We start from the raw sequence: 20,127 nt of genomic DNA on the forward strand, positions 1-20,127 counted from the left end.
AAAAAAAAAAAAAAAGTTTAAAAGAACATGAAATAGCAGAAAAACTTAAAGAGGAAATACATAACATTTTGGCTTTTTTTCCCAATTTGGAAAGTAGAGTTAAGGTAAGTTTAGACAAAAGAATTAAGAATGAAATTAGTTGACATCCTAAATCCTAAAGTTTAAAGCAAAGGGCCGCAATGCTAACTCAGTCCACAATCCTGCAACCAGATCTTTGGTGGTTCATGTTAAACCTTGTTTCCCTTAAGAGCGCCCTCATCTGGCCTGGGTGCCTGCCTCCTGCTGCAGCAACTTTTAAAGGCCTTGTTGACTAGGTGTCAGGTCCTTCAGAACTGTGTACTGAGCCCCCCAGAGGCGGGGGGTGGGGGGTGGGGGGGTGGAGGCCTCCAGCCTGGATGTGACATGGACTCCCCACCCTTATGAGGCTGGCAGTCATTTGAGCTTCCTGATTCAGAGAGTCTCTGAGTGTACAGGGCAAGCTTCCCAACACTCCTAACAGACAAGAAATTGAGACAGGAAAGGTGCATAAAATTTGGCTATGTTCTTGATGATTTAGGATCTGATTTGAGGGCTCAAGGAATTAAAGAACCTCCCAGTGAACATTAGATTGTGCCCAAATTCCTTACCTGGCACAGCTACACCCTATCTCATCCGCCTCTGCTCCCTAACCCTGACTTCACTCCAGCTTGGGAAGGGTCTTCATGATCCCATAAACCCACCTTTAGATGTTGGTGACTTCAACTATCTTTCCCTGCCACCTTATCTCTACAGTAATGTTCCTCTGCAGTCTGTCTCTGGGGTCCCTCTCCCCTAAGACCCTCCAGCCCTCCTTCACAGCTTGGCCCCTGCCTGCTAGCCCCCAAGCGGTAACGCACCTTTGGACATGTATATTCCAAGCAGGTACCTCATTGTATAATCTGTCACATCGAGGACAGTCTTCAGAGAAAATCAGACAGACCCAGGGTTCGATCTCAGATTTGCCACCCACTAGTCCCACGATGAGAGGAAACTGATGCTATTTTCCCAACTCTGGTTTTCAATGTCATAGTAATTCCCACCTAACAAGCTGTTCTGAAAGTGAAATGATGTGCTGAAGTGCTTGGTACATAGTAAACACTCAGTGTGTTATGGGTCTAAGTGCCTTCTGTTGACAACTTGAAAATCAAGATGGGGGCCCCCCTGGTGGCACTGGGGTTAAAGTCTTAGCAATCAAGCTATCCACAGCCACTGCAGCAAGAGTTCAATCCCCTACCAGGGAGCTTACCCACATGGTGCAGCAGACCTCTCCTGTCTCACCCGCTGCTCCCCTCAGCAGTGTATTTCAGTCAGTATACCTGTTCTGCTTCCCACTCTGTTTCTGGTGAATCCGCTTACACTCCCTGTCCCCCCCCCACACACACACACCATACCTCTGGCCTGCACCCCAATTCTATATGCATAAACAAATAAATCATTAAAAAACTAAAGCAAACAAAGGTAAAAGAAGGAAATCATTTCCTAGATGTGTGTAAGGGTCTCCCCAACCCTGACATTCTTCAGTTCCAAGGATCCTTTCACCTCAGTGTGCCTTTACCAAAATGATGGCAGTGTTTTTACACAAGGACGATTTTAATCCTGCACTTTCTTGTAATAATATCCACTGCTGGCTATGTGTAGATTGGAACTGTGAACATTAAGAATATTTACATGAAGTTATATGTTAAGACAGCACATACACATCTTCCAGCACCAAGAGAACACAAACATCAAATGGCCTTGAAGGATAAATTACTTTAGAAGATAATTATTATTTAGTAAAATTCACAGTAAATGCAGAATTTAAGTGTTTTACATCTTTTTTGTTTCTTTTCTCTTTATATTTTCATTGCACATTTTTTCTAAGAGTTTATTTTTTCTAAAATTTTATGTTTATATGTATGTATGTGTATATATATGTATGTGTGTGAGTGTGTGTGTGTGTTTGTGTATATGTGCACATAGACATATATACACACACACAAAAGGCCTTTCTCCCTTTGGCTATACCAACACTCAACTCAAATCATTAACTACAGACAAATTTTCAAAATCACTTCTCCATAATCTTCAACGCTGTCATCACTTACCTCTGGCCATTTTTCCTAGATGACGTCAATTTCATCATCTGTAAAATCTCCTTGAATGATGAATTCCTCCTCTCCTATTCCTGGGGCACCACAGGAGAATTTTTGAGCAAAAAATCTTTGTGCTTCTTTAAGATCAATTTAAATTCAATTTTTAAAAGATTTTTATTTATTTATGCATACAGAACTGGGGTACAGGTCGGATGGAGGGGGCGGGATGAGAGGCTTCACCAGAGACAGAGTGGAGGCAGAAAAGGCTTATTGATGAAATGCACTGCTGAGGGGAGCAGCGGGCGGGTCAGGGGAAGCCTGCCATGACATCTGGGTCACCCCTTTGGCCAGGGATAGAACTAGTGCTGCAGTGGCTGCAGGCAGCCTCAGAGTGCTGTGCCTTAACTCACTGAGCCACCAGGGGGGACCCTAAATTCAATTCTTTAAAATCAGGAGTTACCTATTTCTTCTTTGCTCTAGAAATGTGGGAGGTGTCTTCACCTGATGTTCTTGACCTTCACTAATGTCACCTTCTTATTGCGGTGAATTTGCTAAGGTACGTTTCGTAAACTCATTTGGAAAATACCCCTCTAACCATTGTCTGCGTAGCGACTGGGACACAGCACTCTACCCACAGGGAAGGATGCCAGGATGGCCTCTGACTCAGCCGTGTCTCAGGTGTGTCTCACGCGGCCGGATCCCGAAGTCAGCAGCCCCCTCAGAGCGCCAGGCCTCCACTCCCCCCACTACCGCCCAACGAAGCCACACATGCAAGGCCTGGAGTGTTCTCCAGAGGAGAATTTTGTGCGAATGGTAAAGCCTGGTGCTTGTTGTCGGCTTCGTCCAGGATTGTCATGCCCGTCAGTGGCCAACAGAGGGCACCGCGACTCAACCTTAAACCTGAGAATCAAAAAAAAAAAAACAACCGTGTAACACGTAACAATCCAGAGAAGTACGGGAATGGTTACCAGAGGGAGGAGAGTGGGGAGGAAGGGTCGACGGGGTCAGCTTGATAGTGGAAAGGAGTCAAACCTTGGTGATCGGTGAGGTGGTAAATACACATTTAGGTGTATTTATATGCTATTGGAATTTATATACTATTGGATATCAGCTAAATCAATAAAAGTTTACTTTTTAAAAAGCATTATTGGCCCTCCCTGGTGGCACAGTGGGTTAAAGCACAGCACTAAGAAGCTAAAGCCACCTCAGCCTGAGTTCGATCCCCACCCGCCCGATCCGTGATCCACAGGGCGCGGCAGGCCTCTCCTGACCAACCCGCTGCTCCCCTCAGCAGTGTACTTTGTCAATCTGTCTATTCTGTTCCCCACTCTGTCTCTGGTGAAGCCTCTCACCGCCCCTGAACCTCTGGCCTGTCCCACTCTGTCTCTGGTGAATCCTCTCACCACCCCTGAGCCTCTGGCCTGTACCCCAGTTCTGTATGCATAAATAAGTAAATCTTTAAAAATAAATAAATGAAAAGCATTATTATAGCATGGTCCTATTTTCACTTTAAAAGTACACTGTATAAACTGAGAATACAAAGCTAAAGTGTATAATAGAAAGGGAGACTCAAAAATGTTGGCAGTAATTATCGCTGTCATGGGCTTACAGATGATTTTTATTTTCTTTATGCTGATTATCTGAATCCTCAAGTTTTGTCATGAACATCTATTTCTTTTGGAAAGAAGGGGCGTAGCAAAATAGTATGTTATACTATTATATTTAAAAAAAAAAACCTACTGCTCTACTGGAAATATTTTAAAATATTTTTTTTGTCTGAATCTGCTTGCAGAACACAAAAACTCAGAAAGTACAAACAAGCAGAGTAAAAAACCATGCCCACCTGCCCAGAGACAACCAACACCAGCCCTTTTGTGATTCTTCACAGACCACACTTTTAAGAATTCTTTTCCTATTGAAATTTATCTGTCCTTTTGTCTGGTTTCCCTGTATTCCACACCTACAGTGACCCCATCCGTGGCTGTCTTTCTCCTCTTGGCTTATTTTGCTTAGCCTAATGCCCTGGGGCTCGGTCTATGTGGCCACAAATGAGCCTTATTTGTTGAAGGTAGGCCTTTGAGTTCTGCTTGTAGGTGCTATCACAGGGGCCACGCTGTCACCATGACTGGGAACACGAGTTCAGAAAGAAGCTTATGGATGACGCTGTGATCCCCAAGCTCCTCAGGTGAATTTGACCAGGTCTTGAGCTTCCTCAGTTGTGTTTCTGACTAGGGCACCGCAAGGGACATGACTCCTGGGGCCCAGAAGGGGAAGAGCCGCCATATGTGAGGCCCCTAAGAGTGATTGCCAACCTGCTTAGGATGCAACACCCTATCTTTGTTGAATTATCCCTCTTCAAAAAGACTCATAGACTACACACAGTAGTCCTTGCTGTAATTTGCATGTTCCACATAGTGCTTGTCCACACACGTCACTGAAGAGAATTAATGTTAATTTAACTTTAAGTTGTCATAACTCCCTTCCTCTCTCCCCACCCTCCGATAAGCACTGGCAATCTCTGGGTGCCCTGGGTCAGGGCTGGGATGGTAACTCTGTACAAGAGGCCACATCCAACTTTCTAGGCAGGATGTCTCTAGACTGTTCACGCACACACACACGCATACACACTCACACACACGTGCGCACGCACGTTCAACAGCAACTTTCCAAGGCCCACCCTGCCAACGCCCTCTCCTGCTAAAGTCTCCCCTCCTGGAAGGAACACAGGAGGAGCCCAGAGTTGCTGGCTTGGGCTCCACTGGGCCCACACCCTCCTCACCACCCTGGGGCAGAAAATGTTCTTAGAGCAATGTGCAAGTCAGCCCATTCTTGATTTCTGCAGATGCTGTGATATCTGGTCTTGACTGAGACCCAGGGTCTACTCTCCCACCCCTCAAACTCCAGGAACCGAGAAACTCCTGTGCTATTCAAAGTGTTCAGTCTTTCTGGAAATTTCAAAGAGTTTAGAGACTTTGTGTATGACTCCTCTTATCAATTATGATAACTGTAGCTTCTGTTTATTGAGTTCCATATATGCCAAGTATTTTATAGACACATAAAATAACCATCTTTTGAGGTAAACACAATTACCCTCACTTCACAGATGAGAAAACTGAAGCTTCAAGGAAGTAGACAGATTGGTTCAAGGTCATACTACTATTATCAGAGACAGGAGTCGGCCCAGATCTCCCTAACCTTGAAGCTCACACACTGCCCTGGAAGATCACTGCAGAAGGGAGCCAGAGATCAAAGACTCTTCCCCCATCCATTTACAAGATAATGAAACTGGAAAATTCATTGACAAACTTATGTGCAGAACTGTTCTGACACTCTGCAATTATCAATTTAATTTATCCTCCTCTAAACACAAGGAGTTGGCACAAGGGGTTGGCACAAGGGGTTACAGCACAGTGTAGGTTCACTCCTGGGAGCTAACCCACGTGGCACAGCAGACCTCCCCTGTCTCACCCGCTGCTCCCATCAGCAGTGTATTTCATCTGTTCTTATATACATAAATATTTCTTTTTTTTTAAGATTTATTTATTTATTCATACAGAACTGGGGTACAGGCCAGAGATGTGGAGGGTGAGAGGATTCACCAGAGACAGAGTGGGGAACAGAACAGGCAGATGATCAAGGTACACTGCTGAGGGGAGCAGTGGGCGGGTCAGGAGAGGTCTGCCACACCATGTGGTCACCTCCGGGGCAGGCGGGAATCAAACCCATGCGAAAGTGGCTTTAGCTTCTCAGTGCAGTGCTTTAACCCGCTGCGCCACCAGGGAGGGCCCATAAATATTTCTTTAAAAAAAAAATACCGTTCTATGAAACAGTACAAGTAAGGAAACTGAGGCACAGAGAGGAAAGTAAACCTGCCCAAGGTCACAGGGCAATCAATGGACTCTAGATAGAAACCCAGCTCTAGCTAGAGAATATGCAGCCTTTCTGATTCCAGGAGTAAAGACCCTCTCTCCTAATTCTTAGTCCTCTGACCTTTCCATGTTGACAGCCTCCTCTTCATCTTTCTGAAAGTCCACTTCAAACTTCCTCATCCCTCTCTGGGCGGTGTTTTCTTGTGAAATTGCTTTGTGAAATTTCTTATTGTGCAAGGCTGTTTGATTAGATCACTATGTAGATTCTCCTAAAGAACTGAAAGTTCTGGAAAGTTTATCAAAGCAATGGCTTAGTGCTATTTCTGTCAAAGTTAATCAATTCATTCAGCAGCAAGGCTTCTTGAGAGCAGTTTTTGTTCCCAGTCCTATGCTCGGCACTATGATGTCCTCAAGTGCAACAGACACACAAGACATGGTCTCCACCCACAAGGAAAACACAGTAGAGTCAGTATATGAGTCTGCTGGTTCTGCAAAAGGTGTATTTCAAAAGATATACAGGAGAAGAGAGTCCAAAAAGGAGGTGGAATTTTAGTAGGATTTAAAAGAAGGGGCAGGGTTTGAAAGCCGGAAGGAAGAAACAGTCCAGGCAAGAGAAACAACAGTCTTTTCTGCATCCAAACTGACCCGACCCTTGTCCATAAACTAAAAAGAGGGGAGAAACGGGGGTGGTTATTCTGCCAAATTTTCCTAGTTTCATCAGTGTAAAGAACGAAGTCTTTTCTCCTAACCTGTATCCCATGAGAGGCTGCTGAAATTGGAGAAAGGTGTTGTGCCTCGTGTCCGCCAGGAGGCAGAGCTGCTGTTCTGTGCTTAGCTCCAAGCATAACCGTAGAGAAACGGGAAGGATACCCGACCCTTCCTCGAATCTGTCAGTTAGGATGTCCCAGGCCAGTGGTGGCCGCGGGTCTCCTCCGTCTGAACTGCGTTCATAGTCAGCCTAGAGGTCAAGGGAATAGAATATAAAAAGTAAGTGGAAGGTTCCAAAGAACGCCTGGTTGGGGTGGGGGTGGAGGGTACTGATAGAAGGTGGTGAGGGAGTAGAGACAGACGTGTTTGTTCCCACTTGGGCCATGAGGAGACCATCCCAAGGGCAGTAAAAGGGTTTCCATGGTTTCAAACTCATAGCTTCTGCTGTCGCCTGAGCTGAGAAAAAAGTTTACTGCAAGGCTTGGGTAACTGAAAAATAATCTAAAACTGGCTTCACAATAGTCAAACCAGTTTCTCTGAATTATTCATTCCAGCCAGCCACTGTAAGGGTGCCTGTGGTCTGGGGGAAACACACCTGGAGCCAATCCCGCAGACCCTGGGGTCATGCTGTGGGCAACAGGCTCCTCGGAAGCACTGAATCAGGCAGTAGGGTCCTCAAGCCACAGGGCACAGGGACGGTTAGAGGTGAGGAGAAAGGAGCTCTAATTTGAAACCAGAAATTCAGACTTGTTTTTGTCTCCAGCTGTGGGAGTTTGGGTGAGTGAACCAACTTCTCTGAGTCCTAGTTTCCCCACTTCTGAAATAGAAAGGCTGAACTAGAGAAGAATGTCTGTTCTACCACCCAGTTCTAAAATTCTGAAAAACTGGGGAGGAATTGGGGCGGGGGAGCGACTGAGCTGCTAGAAGACTTAACCCCACGCCCACAGTCGACTCCCTAGCAGAGGCCACTGCGACACTGCCCGCCCCACCCCCGCCCTCACGGCCGGCAGCACACACCCACGGCTTCCTCGGAGACTTCTGGAATCTCGCTGAATTTCTCCCAGGAATGTTTATTGCCCTTTACCTCTGGAAGTTACTTTATATGCGCAACCCCGCCGCGCGATTATTAATCATCGTAATATTCCTCTCTCCGCCTCTAAGAGGAATCGCGGGGGTCCGGGCTTATGGTGAATTCCGGGGGTAATTTGTCTGGAATTCATTCAATTATCAGTTAACTAAAGTTAATTAAGCGCCTAATGTGAGCAAGACGTAAAGGGCCACATAAATCCAGTTACTACGATGGTTATTTATAATTGTAGGGGTCTTCGAAGAACTTCATTGATAACCCAATTATGTCGGTGGGGGCGGGAGGAGAAGCGAAGTTAGAAGGTAATGGACAGCTCCCCTCTGGAGCCCGAGGACGCTGCCGCGACCATTGCAGTCGCAGCCCGCCCTTCATTCTACCACGCTGGAGACAGGCAAGTGACCTTCCTAAGGTCACTTATCCCCCAAAAGGGTCAGCACCGATCCCAGAACCTCGATTTTCAAAGCTTTCCATTGCACGTTTGGCGAGAATTTTAAGCCCAAGCCTATAAAATAGAGTTAGGCGAGGGATGACTGTCCCCGTGATTTCCGGGCAGAGTGAGAAAATCGTGATCCCAGCTCACCCACCCGAAACAGACAAGACAACCCCAAATCCTGACTGCAGCCTCTACGAGTTAGGGAATGGTAAAGACCCCAGCGATCATCCTTCCATCACCCACCCTCAGCAGGGGTCCCCAGCACCCCGCCCCTCCTCGGATTTACGGGAAGGGGCGGGGGTCTCAGGGAAGAAACGTGGGCAGCATTCCAAGGGGCGTGGCCTGGGAGGGGCGGGGCGAGCGGGAGTTCTGCTCCCAGCCTTCGCCCCACCCGCGGCGCGGCAGCTGTGCCAAATATGGGCAGAGCGGAAGCAGTAGGCCGACGTCACGGCGCCTGGTGGGGGCCGCGCAGCAGGGCAGATGACGAGAGGCGCTGACGGCGCCTACGTGTCACCTTGGAAACCAAACAGTAAATAGAAGACTCGGGAGCTCCAGGCATGACCTGACCTAGCGACCTAGCCTGGAGCAAATCGCCGGAAGCTGGGAAGGGCCGGGAGAAACCAGGGTCTGGCAGACGAGGGCAGAGGTGCGCCCAGGGTGATGAGAGAGCGTAGGCCGGGACGCCGGGCGCGCGCCCCAGAGAACCCTCTGGGAGGTCTTTGGGAAGCCAGCTCAACCTCGGCTTGGGAGCCCGCTGAGGCCGGTCAGGAATAGAAAGAAGCTGTAGTAGATGAAAAGTAGCCTCCCTGGCCCTTTTGAAGGGCTTCCATCGGCCTACAAGGTTGTCGAGGCTGCTGGTTTGGCTTGGTTTTTCCTTTCTAAGATTTAGGTATGGGAGCCACATCACACGGGCAAGAATTCTTTGTCGCTCCAGTTAGCAGATATTGAGCAGATCACAATCTCCTGTGTCCCAGACTATGTTATTATCTATAAAATAAGGTTAATAGCAGGACTTCGTCGTCTCAGCTTGTTTCAGTGAGCTAATGTAGATGTGTGTGTGTATGGTTGGAACAGGATCTAACACATCGTGAGCTTTGAGTGTTAGATTTTCTTTTTCCTGAGCAGCACAACAGTAGCTCATAATATTAAGCAACTACCAGGTGTGGATGTCACGTTTTGTGTTCTTGACTCATTCCTTCGGTTTTTTACAAAAAGAACTTTCCATTTTAAAGTTTGTAGTAAATGTTTGCATGTATTAACAGAAATCAACATATACCAAATAAAAACATGATTTTCCTCAGTTTGCGCTGCTCCACAATTTTAAAGTTTTGACTGTGGGATAGTACATGTGTGTTGGTTTAAGTTGCTCCGTCTGTAGTCATTTGTTGTACAGAAATGAGTGCTAATCTGCGTTCTGGGCCTGCCAGAATAGAATGTTCCCACCTCATCACCCACGCACACCTACCACCCTCACTCTGCTTCCACAGCTCAGACCCTCCACCTACCTGAGGTGCTGGGCCCACAGTGCATTCCACGAGAGTGATCTGATATTGTCAGAGCTTTGAAGCTGGAAAGGGAATTTTAAGATTTTTGAAACCCACTCTCAGTTACTCTGGGAGTTAGCATCTCACCCTTCTATCCCGTAATTCTAGCCTCTTGCTATCCCAACCCAAGATCTCCCAAACTTGACAAACTCAAGGTGCCCAACACAGAATTTGCCTTCTTAACCCCCAAACCTGATCTTCCTATCATCACAAAGTGACTGGTGAAAGTGTAGTGTCCTTGAGTGTCAGGCTGGGTAAACTTGGAAGTGAGCTTGGATTCCTCCCTCTCCCTCGCCTCCCACATCCACTCAGTCACCAAATCTTGACAGTCCTACCCCCTAATTACCTCTTGTTCCCTCTCTATTCCCACCACCACTGCCTTGATTCAGCCTACACACCACTGAGCTAAATAAACACCAGGCTTTTCATGATCTGGCCACAGGTACCTCTTCTTGATGTATGTCCAGCCCACTCCACTTTGATGCCACAATATTGATATAAATGAACTCATGAAGTGTACATATGTAATGTTCTATCTTTTACATCCCCCACTCTCTCCTCCTCCACATTCTATGTCTAGCAAAACCAAGCACGTTGTTGTGTTAGACTGAGCTTTTACAGTGATACCCTCTGCCTCCTGGAATCCCTCCCCTGCCACTCGCTCATCTAATAAACTATATCGATCTTCAAAACCCACCACAAGATTACCTTTTCAGGGATTCCCCCAGATAAAGTTCATCCCCCCTCCTCTCTGCAACCTGTGCACCTGCTGTAAATTTTCACTGTTACTATGTACTATATGTTTCTGTGTATCTTTCTCCTTTATGAGACCATGAACTCTGAGGACAGCAGATTTGAATCTAGCATCTGATATACAATAGACACCCAGAAGCTTTTTATTAAGTGAAATAAAGTCCATGCTTGCTCCAGAGGACATATATCTACTATCTCCCTCGACCCCCCCATCTCCCTAAATTATAAACAACAGCCAACACCTCCATAATACTTCTGTGTGCCCAGGCACTGTAATAAGCACTCTAGTCTGTCTAATTTATTTAATACATATACATCAAGAGGTGGGTGCATTCATTTCCCCTTTTCAAGATGGTGAGGTTAAAGTGAAGTAGCTTGCCCAAGGTCAAGGAGCCAGAATTCAAAGCCAGGCCCATGCACTGAGCCCCTCTGATATGTCAGTTCAACACCTCAAACCCCATATAGTTTTGATGGGTTCAACTGTAATGACAGTCTCATGATTGATTAAAAAGTCTGAACAATTGGTTGTTTCTGTAGCTCTGACCACTCACTGCTCCCCAAAGTAAAGATTGGCAGCAACTGTGCCATTTACCCTCATGATGAGGTCGCTGCCCCTGACTCTAACTGCACCCTGTTCCTGTGAACCTGCTTCTAATGTAAGGGACAGTCCAACCTCTCTGGGTTCATACCTTAATCAGCTGACTGAACCGAACCTCCAAAGTCAATGAGAGCTAAAAGTAAAAGTGTTTATTAAATGAACTAGCCAGGGACATCCAGGCTGCGCAGCCTCCTTGGGACAAGGAGCCCACAGCCTTTGCTACTTGCCATATTCTTTCTTGTACAGTGAAACAATGCTTCTTGGGCAAAGGAAAGGAAGCTTAGTTTAGTCTGTGAGTGGGTGTTAGAGCCATTGAAATGAACTGTGTTATAACTAAACTGGTTTATGTTTCTGCTGCTCTCTCCTTTGGGCAAACAAAATGGAAATATGTCCAGCTGACACCCTTCAGGCACTTAGAATTCACTCATCAGGATTCAATACACTTGCTCTTCTGCCTCTTCTCAGGTCTGCGCATATTCTGGAAAATGATTATTATCATGACACTGATACTGATGATGATAGTGACAGCAGCTAACCCTTATTCTTTTTTTCTAATGCAAACTAAATTGTAGGTTGTATAATTTAACACATCAATTGCTAGGAACTAGCATGCAATAGTTTAAAAATTGTATATCACTAAAAATGAAAAACAGTTTGTTTCTTCCTTTAAAGATGATCATACCTGTGCCACCCCTGGGTTAAAGACAGCACAATGAAGCTATTGCCAGCCATTGCAGCAGGAGTTTGATGGCTGGCCCACCAGGGAACTAACCCACATGGCACAGCTGACCTCTCCTGTCTCACCAGCTGGTCCCCTCAGCAGTGCATTTCAGTAGGTCTGTCTGTTCTGCTCCCCACTCTGTCTGTGGTGAGTCCTCTTATCCCCTGCACCTCTGGCCTGTGCATGCATAAATAAATATTTTTTTAAAAAGATGATCATACTGGCCCTCCCTGGTGGCGCAGCGGGTTAAAGCACAGCACTAAGGAGCTAAAGCCTCTTACACATGAGTTCGATTCCCGTGCGGCAGACCTCTCCTGACCCTCCCGCTGCTCCCCTCAGCAGTGTACTTTGTCAATCTGTTCTGCTCCCCACTATGTCTCTGGAAAAGCCTCTTGCCACCCCTGAGCCTCTGGCCTGTACCCCAGGTCTGTATGCACAAATAAATAAATCTTTAAAAAAAAAAAGATGATCATACCTATATTTTCCATTTGATATTGGAACAAATTTCTCAGTTTGTACTTAATCAAAAAAAGTGTCTCTGACCTGCTATATACTTGTATTTTTTTTCCATTTAATATGCCTTCCCAAGCCTATTTCTTCATCTAAATATGGTAGAACTCTTGATAGGAGTTAAAAAAGAAAGCACAAAGGACCAATCTCTACCACCCAAGGAGAAATCTATAAAGTATACAGTGCATATTCACCTTTAAGTTCTAATGGTTACTCTTTAGACAATTCAGTGATTTTCATCTGCATTGATTCTTTATTCTGTTTTCATTCATTCCCCCCATTCTCATATATTTAACAAACATTTGGGATCAGAAGAAGCAAAGATAGAAAAGTTTCCTGTTCAGAGCGCATTTACCATCCAGTTGTGAGAAGGTAGAAATTTGTTTAAAAACAAAAAAAAGAAGAGGGACCGCCCTGGTGGCACAATGGGTAAGGATGCAGCAATACAAGCTGGCCACAGCCGCTTCAGTGCGACTTCCATCCCAGGCCCTGGTGGTGACCATAAGGTTCAGCAGACCTCTCCTGGCTCACCCACTGCTCCCCTCAGCAGTGTATTTCTTGCATCTGCCTGTTCTGCTCCCCACTCTGTCTCTGGTCAATCTTCTCACCACCCATGCACCTCTGGCTTGTACCCCAGTTCTGTATGCATAAATAAATAAATCTTTTCAAAAAGAAAGAAAGGAAACATCAATTAAGTGTTGCAGATAATGATATGTGCTATTAAAAAAAAAAGGCAACGAGAAGCAAAACAGTGGGTGGAGAGTCCTGGGGAGGGAGTGTGCACAGAAGCCTGGGAAGGTCCTTGGAGGAGTGTCCTTGAACTGAGTATGGAATGACAGGAAGGAGCTTGTGTGGGGAAAAGATCCAGGCAGAGGGACAGCAAGTGCAAAGGTCCTGCAGCAGGAACAAGCACAGTTTGTATTAGGGAGGGAAGGAAGGCTGTTCCTCCAGGGAGCAGAGTGCTTGTGAGCATGAGCCTGAGTCAAGGAGCTCTGAGCATCAATGTCAAGACAGAGCTCCTAGGTGCTCTGGTGGACGTGGTTCAGATGCTCACATCTTTATTTTTGGTGAAATTTGATTCCTTTGTGTTTGGAAGAAGCCGCTTACACCATTTTAAAGACTGATTTTTGTCTGTCTGTTTTAGTTTTCTTTCATTGTATAACACTGAAACCTCAGCTGATTCCTTACTCATCTGAGAACTTTTACTTCACCTCAGTCTCTTCTTTGTCCATTAATTAAAGATAGCATCATTGATTTACCTTCACTGGCACATGGAAAGTTGTTGTTGATACAAAATTACTGTTATAAAAATAAATTGTTAAATGCTACCCTTTAATTTTGATAATTACACAAAATGCAGGGGCATGTGAAGATGATGCGGAATCTACAATCCTCTATTATATAGAGATCATTTTTTCTCCTACTCTTTTTCAATCTAAACTTAAATTGGCACCAGAAACACAATGGCTATACATTTACTTTGAAGATGAGTTGGCAGAACTAATCCAGAGGAGATAGTAGAGGACTTCCATGAGCTAGGAGTTGAGTGTATGTTTGAAACCAGACCTCCAACTGAAAACTTTGTTGCTCAGTATCATCCATTTTAAGAATGAATGTGGAATTTATTTCTGCTTGTAGAAATAGTGGAGAGGGTCCTCCCTGGTGATGAAGGGATTAAAGTTAGCACTACCAAGCTACCTCCAGCAAATGCAGCAGGAGTTAGATCCCAGCCAGGGAGCTGACCCACTTGGCGCAGCAGACCACTCCTGTCTCCCCGCTTCTCCCCTCAGCAGTGTGTTTTCAGCAGATCCACCTGTTGTGCTCCCCACTCTGTCTCTAGTGAATGTCATGCCCCACACCTCTGGTCTGTACCCCAGTTCTTGGATGCATAAATAAATAAAAATAATTTTTTTAAATGGAGAATTCATTCATCCATTGGGAAAACACTAAGTAACCCTGTACTACATACCCAGGACTGAGGCCTGTAATCTCGTGGATGAATTAAACTATACGTGTGCCCCATAAGGAAATGACTCCTCCCCATCTCTATCTCCACGCCCTTCTATTACCTGTTTATCTCATATATCAGTGTTGAGTGATGGAGCCCTGAGATAGTTGTTGTGGTGGTTTGCTTTATTTTTTCTTTCAGGCCAATTTGAGGCCATAGCATGTGAGTGGGGATCATTTTAACCAAATGAACTTGACACACCCAGTGTCTATGATCCATGAGAATTGTCAGATTCTAAGTTAGGATTTGTTCAAAGTCCTTCAGTTAGAAAGAGGAAATTCTTTTCTCTGAATTCCAGGAGCTTGGTGGTCCCTCACTCTATGAGGGACCCTGTGACCTTTGCCTGTCAAAGAGATTCCTTCTGTGTGACTCCTCTCCCTGAAACATGAGTGCCGTTTTGTTGACAACATATGCTGGTCTCAGCTGGGATATGGGGAACTCAAAGTAGGACCTGTGTCTGGGCCGTGGCCAGGGCTGCCAAAGGGAAAGCAGTGTTCTCTCTTTTGATAGTCATTTTGGGGCTGACAGGGGTCTTTGGTCAGGCTCCCAGGAGCAGTTCAGGTTCCAGGGCGAGAGGTCCAGCCCCACCTCGCCATCTGAGAAATGTCCTTCCACAGTTGTTATTACTCTACGTGTAATGGAGCCAGCTGGCTCCCTTACAGGTCGTATCACCTGTCATTTCAGGTCTGAGTGCTGGTCTTATTGATTCTGTGTTCAGTTTAGGTCGTATTTTAAAACTACTGAAAATGTACCCTCAAAACAACAAATTGGGAGGTCTAGGGCCACTTTCATCATTGCAAGATAGACTAACACTCTGCAAGTGGCCCGTGCTGTATCTGTGCCCTTAAGTACCTAAAGTCCATTGTTTCCCATCATCAATTATTATTGAAGAACAGGGCGATCAGAGGTGAGAGTATCAACCTCAAAGGAACAGTGATTTTTTAAAGAAAACTTTCATCTTGACAGCGTGCCACCCCACCACCACCCAGTGATTTTCATTATCACCAAAGCATTAGAAGGCTGGCACCGGAGCGCTGTCCTGCCAGCATGTGTACAAACGCTGACTCTGGCTTCCCAGTGGCGCCTGCGTGATACCTGAGACAAGGAGGAAGGCGCCAGCCACTTCCCCTGCGGTCGGTACTGGTGCGTGTCAGTGCCCCATTACCAGAGGTGTCCCGGACAAAGGTCATGTACTTCTTTAACATGATAAAGCGTCTAAGTTATAGCTTATTCAGAGTTGTGTTGACTTCTTGTTGAACAATTATGTAACCTTTTATTTACTGAAAGATCAGCCATTATTTGTACTATTTACGATGCCTTTCAAATGCTCAGAGTCAGCTTTTTCCTTCACATCAGGTATATGATGTTAAAGAAAGTTCAGAAGTTACAATGTGTTTATTAGTACGGAATGGGGCAATAACCTTCTTTTCCATCCAAGAGTAAAAATAGTCAAGCTAAATATATGTATGTTAGAGATAGGGACTTAGAAGTTTTATTTTTAAACCAAGTATTAAGAGGCAGTTCAGCCAGACAGATAGGGTAATGAGTGAGGAAGGTAAGATTCTAATCCCAATCGTGGGATACTAAAAAAGTCATTCATTCCAGTCATTCTTCAACGCACGCACCTTGCAGGTGATTTTTGGGGGAACAGAAGTTAAATTGGCATATACAAAGCTTAATTCTGTTTGCTAAGAGGAGCCCTTTCAGCTCAAGACATCAAAATTTAATATTAGCTGTTACTTTAACATTAGCTAGATGTGAATATCCCCTCCCTTTGGTTTTGAAAATAGAAAAAGGATGATAAAGTAGAGAATCTTAGCATTGTAGGGTACAAACAGGTCTTTATGAAATATTCCAGCATCAGCTCTTGGGTTTGTCTCCCCTTTGATAAGAGATCAAACAAAGGGTGTGTCCCTCTCTGGGAGTTACCCTTCCAGACAAACTGGTCTCTGGTGCCTTTTAGAATCTCACAAAACTCTCAGCATGAAAAGAACACAAGGCTGGTGGCATTCAACTTAAATGCTTTTATTGACAATGTCTTTGAACAATAAGCAAACAATGCTTAGATTTTTCATTCAAATTCACTTTCCACATGTCAAAAGACCTCAAGGTAGAAAAAAATAAAATAAAAATATAAATATCTGAGAATCCATCTTAATAAATAAATTAAAAACACAATAAAACGTTTTCATGGAAAACTGTTAATGTCAGGACATTCAGACCACCTCAACAATGCATGATCAGTAACATTACAATGAACATTGATGTTGAAGAAAAACTACAGTACATGGATAGAGCTATTTATTTCTATCTACTAGAAAATAAAGTCATATCTTTCCTTACTTTAATATTGATCATTGCTAATCAGAACACACTATTGCCAGGAACACAGTAGTTATTGTTAAAATCAGCTGCACTAGATACAATTTGAAAATATCCAGCACCAGGTTAATTCCAATAATGAACCCAATAGATTAGTTAATGCTATGAGAAGACTAAAGAGAAAAAGAGACACAGACCCAGGCCTGGCTCAACATGCTACTAACTACCAGCTCTCAGATGTGTCACTGGGAACAATACACACTCCATGCGTTTTGCTACATCTCCGGAAGAGGTAAGGACTTGAGTCCACACGTGGATGCTTTCAAGTCCTTGCGGCCCACAGCCTGGTGTGTTTCACGCACAGATCAGGTCCTCCCTAGGTCTACCGGAACCCTTGAGGGAAGACGTGTTTCTCCTCTCTGTAATGCACCAACTCGGGCAGTGGCACTTGCGTGTGCCTCCTGCCTCCCCTTCCCCGCCCGCTCACAGGGCCAGCAGCGTGGGTGAGCTGAGCGAGTCAGAGGAGGGCTCGTTGCTGCTGCTGCCCTTGCGGTGGGCAGCCGCACAGCTGGGGAAGGAGTCAGCCTCTGGGTAGGTGAAGACGAAGGAAGACGTGTACGTAGTGCAGCTGGGAGTACAGGTGACCACTGGGGTGCACAGGGGCTCCAGCTCTGTGGCCATGGGCCCCATCCCTAGGGAGCCACCATGCAGGGGCTCCCAGTCTGCTGCATAGAAGGAGCCAGACAGGTCCATGTCTGGCACAGAGCGGGCCGTCTCGGAACCACTAGGCCTGGACGAAGCCGGGAACAGGAAGTCATCAAAGGGCTCGGCCTTCAGCTCCACGCTGCTGATGCTCTTGACTGGCTCCACGGAGGGCTTGGGCTCAGGGTCATTGAGGAGGGGCAGGGTGAAGGGCTCCTCGGATTCAGGGGTGGCAGCCTCAGGCAGACCCCCACTCAGATCAAGGGAAGTCACCGACATCTCCTCTGGGAAGCCCAGGTCATCGGGAATCTTGCAAGCAGGTCGGTGAGCTGCCAGGATGAACTCTAGCTTTTCCTTCTCCTTCAGCAGGTTGGCAATCTCAGTCTGCAAAGCAGACTTTTCATCTTCTAGTTGGTCTGTCTCCTGTATGCAGAGGGAAAAAGCAGAGCATAAGACACGGGCTGACTTGGGGCCCTTACTCCCTGTGCTCAACCTCCAACTCGCCCCTAGAGTTTTAGAAAGTGGCCCATGGGCGCTACCCACCGCTTGCAGGGTGTCTGTCAACTCCCTCCTCCGGTTCCGGCATTTGGCTGCTGCCATCTTATTCCTTTCCCTTCGGATTCTCCTTTTCTCTTCTTCTTCAGGGGACAACTAGAAAAATAATTTTAGGAGACCAACATTCAGTAACAGTATCTGCCATCAGCTCCATTCAACCACCCCTGTGAAACTGCCTCCTGCAGCTTCCCAGCTTCCTGGCACCTCTCCTGTGAATCCATTTCTAACCTGCAATTGCAGGCTGGGTGTGACTTGCATTTAAAATAAGATCCTCAGCAGGAGAACAAAGAAGAGTCCAGTCTAAAAGCAGGAGATAAGAACCCATCAAGGATTCTCCGTTAGAGAAGAAACTCTTGGGGTCTGTCTTAGGGCATCAGAGTCTAACTTGGGATGGATAGGGCTTGGACTCAGAGTTCTGCACCTAGTCACTTACAAGAGTGAATTCACTCCTCTGGGCTCCCTAGTTCCACCAAGGGGCAGGACCTCCACCCCCTGCCAAAGTGTGGAAGAACTCACCTGTTCCACTTTGCCCCTCCTGCCAATGCTCTGCGCCCTGCCTCCAGTCATGGTCTTCACCACTCCAGCCCTGGAGTAAGCCCCAGCCGCAGCAGTGGGGACTCCGTAGGGGTTGGGGGCTCTAGTCTGGGATGGGGCCACGGAGGAGACTAGGGTAGGCTGCACCAGCCACTGCAGGTCTGGGCTGGTCGAGATGGCGGTCACCGTTGGGATAAAGTTGGCGCTGGAGACGGCCAGATCCGTACAGAAGTCCTACAACGAAACAGAAGGAGAAAGCTGACGTGAGCGAGCAGGTTCAGGACACAGGTGGGGCGAGTTGAGTTTCCAGTGCCGCATGCAGCAGGGAGCAGCGAGCTCGAGGAGAAGCGATGCTGCCGAGGACCGCTCGAGTCTTTTTATAAGCTCCTCATCTGGGATGAAAGGGCTCCCTTTTTGCACCCTAGAATTCCGCAGCGCACTGCCTTTGTCCTCTGTCCTGCGGCTGCGTTCCCGTTATCCCTTCAGCATCACTCGCTTGAAAGGGAGTTTGTTATAAATATCCCTGACGTCTGCGCTGACGCAGGCGCCGCTCCGGAGTCTCCTGAATGAACTCGCTTTTTATCAATGAAACCGCCTTACACACCCGCCTGCGTTCACCCTCCCACCCCGCCCCTCCTCCCCGCTCCAGACAGCGAGGGGAGAAGGGGTTGCCGCTTTTTGCCGCCACCCGGGAGGAGCCCGGCGCTAGTTTGCGAGTGTTCGCTCGGGATACGTTGGCCCCGGCTGTTGCCAGAGGCCAGTTCTAGAGCGCCGGCCCGAGCCAGCTGAGAATGAACCTGCCGCGCAAAAGGGGCCCGATCCTGACTATGTCAAGCGCGCGGGAGCGCCAAGCAAGTCTGGGACGCCCAGGATGGGGCTGCTCCGGGCGGCGGCAGCCTTTCTCCCCGGAGAAGGCATCCCAGACGCGCTTCCTGAGCGTCCCGCCCCGGTGTCTCCTCCCGGTGACCTGAGCCGCAAGGCGGCGGGAAGCCAGCCTCACCTGCGCATTGACGGGAGAGCCCATGCTGGAGAAGGAGTCCGCGGGAGAGTGGTAGTAGGAGAGATTGTCCCCGGCCGGGGAGGCGCTGCTGCAGCGGGAGGGCGACGCCTCGTAGTCGGCGTTGAAGCTGGAGAACATCATGGTCGAGGTTAGTCAAAGCCCGGGCGAGGAGCCGAGGGACGAAGACAGGCAGCGCTGGGAAGGAGCGCGGTCAGTGCTCGCTCGCTGCGCCGCCGCCGGCTCTGTCTCGGCTCTCGGGGGCTTGCTGCAGATGCGGTTGGAGTACGAGGCGCCGCAGCTACTGCTTTTATAACAGCATTTTATGAATGAGCCCAACGCGTCACCGGCGCAAACCATCTCTCTCCACAGGGGTGACGGGCGAGCCGGGCCTCCTCTGCGGCCTCCTGGCTGCCCCCGCTGTCCTCGCCGCCCCCTCCCAGCATCTTGTCCTGGCTTATTATTTTGTGATTGCAATGCCTTCTGGGTCTTAGGGGTCTCGAGGACCCCCCAAGATGAGGGATTTCGGGGATGGCTCCCCCACAGCCGCAGGGATCGGCCGTGGAAACCTGCTGACGCAGATGTCCTAATATGGACATCCTGTGTAAGTGGGGAGGGACTGACGGGAACTGCTCACAGGCTGCAGCCAACGCCAAGGGTGCAGCAAGGGGGGAGGCGGGGGCCGCGGCCGGG

The 20,127-nt window shown here is 47.3% G+C and overlaps 1 protein-coding gene across 1 annotated transcript; it reads right to left on the reverse strand.

Annotated features, from left to right (window-relative positions):
* Window positions 1-16,328: 16,328 nt before the first annotated feature.
* FOS (FBJ murine osteosarcoma viral oncogene homolog) lies at window positions 16,329-19,765 on the reverse strand. The gene is made up of 4 exons (XM_004681681.2): window positions 19,438-19,765; window positions 18,420-18,671; window positions 17,892-17,999; window positions 16,329-17,771 (listed from the first exon to the last, which is right to left on the reverse strand). Exons 1-4 carry the CDS (start codon window positions 19,576-19,578, stop codon window positions 17,130-17,132), a joined length of 1,143 nt encoding a protein of 380 aa, XP_004681738.1. The 5' UTR covers window positions 19,579-19,765; the 3' UTR covers window positions 16,329-17,129.
* Between the last annotated feature and the right edge of the window lie 362 nt (window positions 19,766-20,127).

The sequence above is a fragment of the Condylura cristata genome, unplaced genomic scaffold (assembly GCF_000260355.1).
Source record: "Condylura cristata isolate star-nosed mole 26May11 unplaced genomic scaffold, ConCri1.0 scaffold00013, whole genome shotgun sequence".
NCBI classification, from domain to species: Eukaryota; Metazoa; Chordata; class Mammalia; order Eulipotyphla; family Talpidae; genus Condylura; species Condylura cristata.

What these genes read in the sequence shown, in the direction of transcription:
- FOS (XM_004681681.2), bottom strand. Translation starts at nt 19,578, where the DNA reads ATGATGTTCTCCAGCTTCAACGCCGACTACGAGGCGTCGCCCTCCCGC. An exon ending in GCTCTCCCGTCAATGCGCAG is followed by an intron (nt 18,672 to 19,437) that starts GTGAGGCTGGCT and finishes GTTTCGTTGTAG; the next exon opens with GACTTCTGTACGGATCTGGC. An exon ending in TGACAGACACCCTGCAAGCG is followed by an intron (nt 17,772 to 17,891) that starts GTGGGTAGCGCC and finishes CTCTGCATACAG; the next exon opens with GAGACAGACCAACTAGAAGA.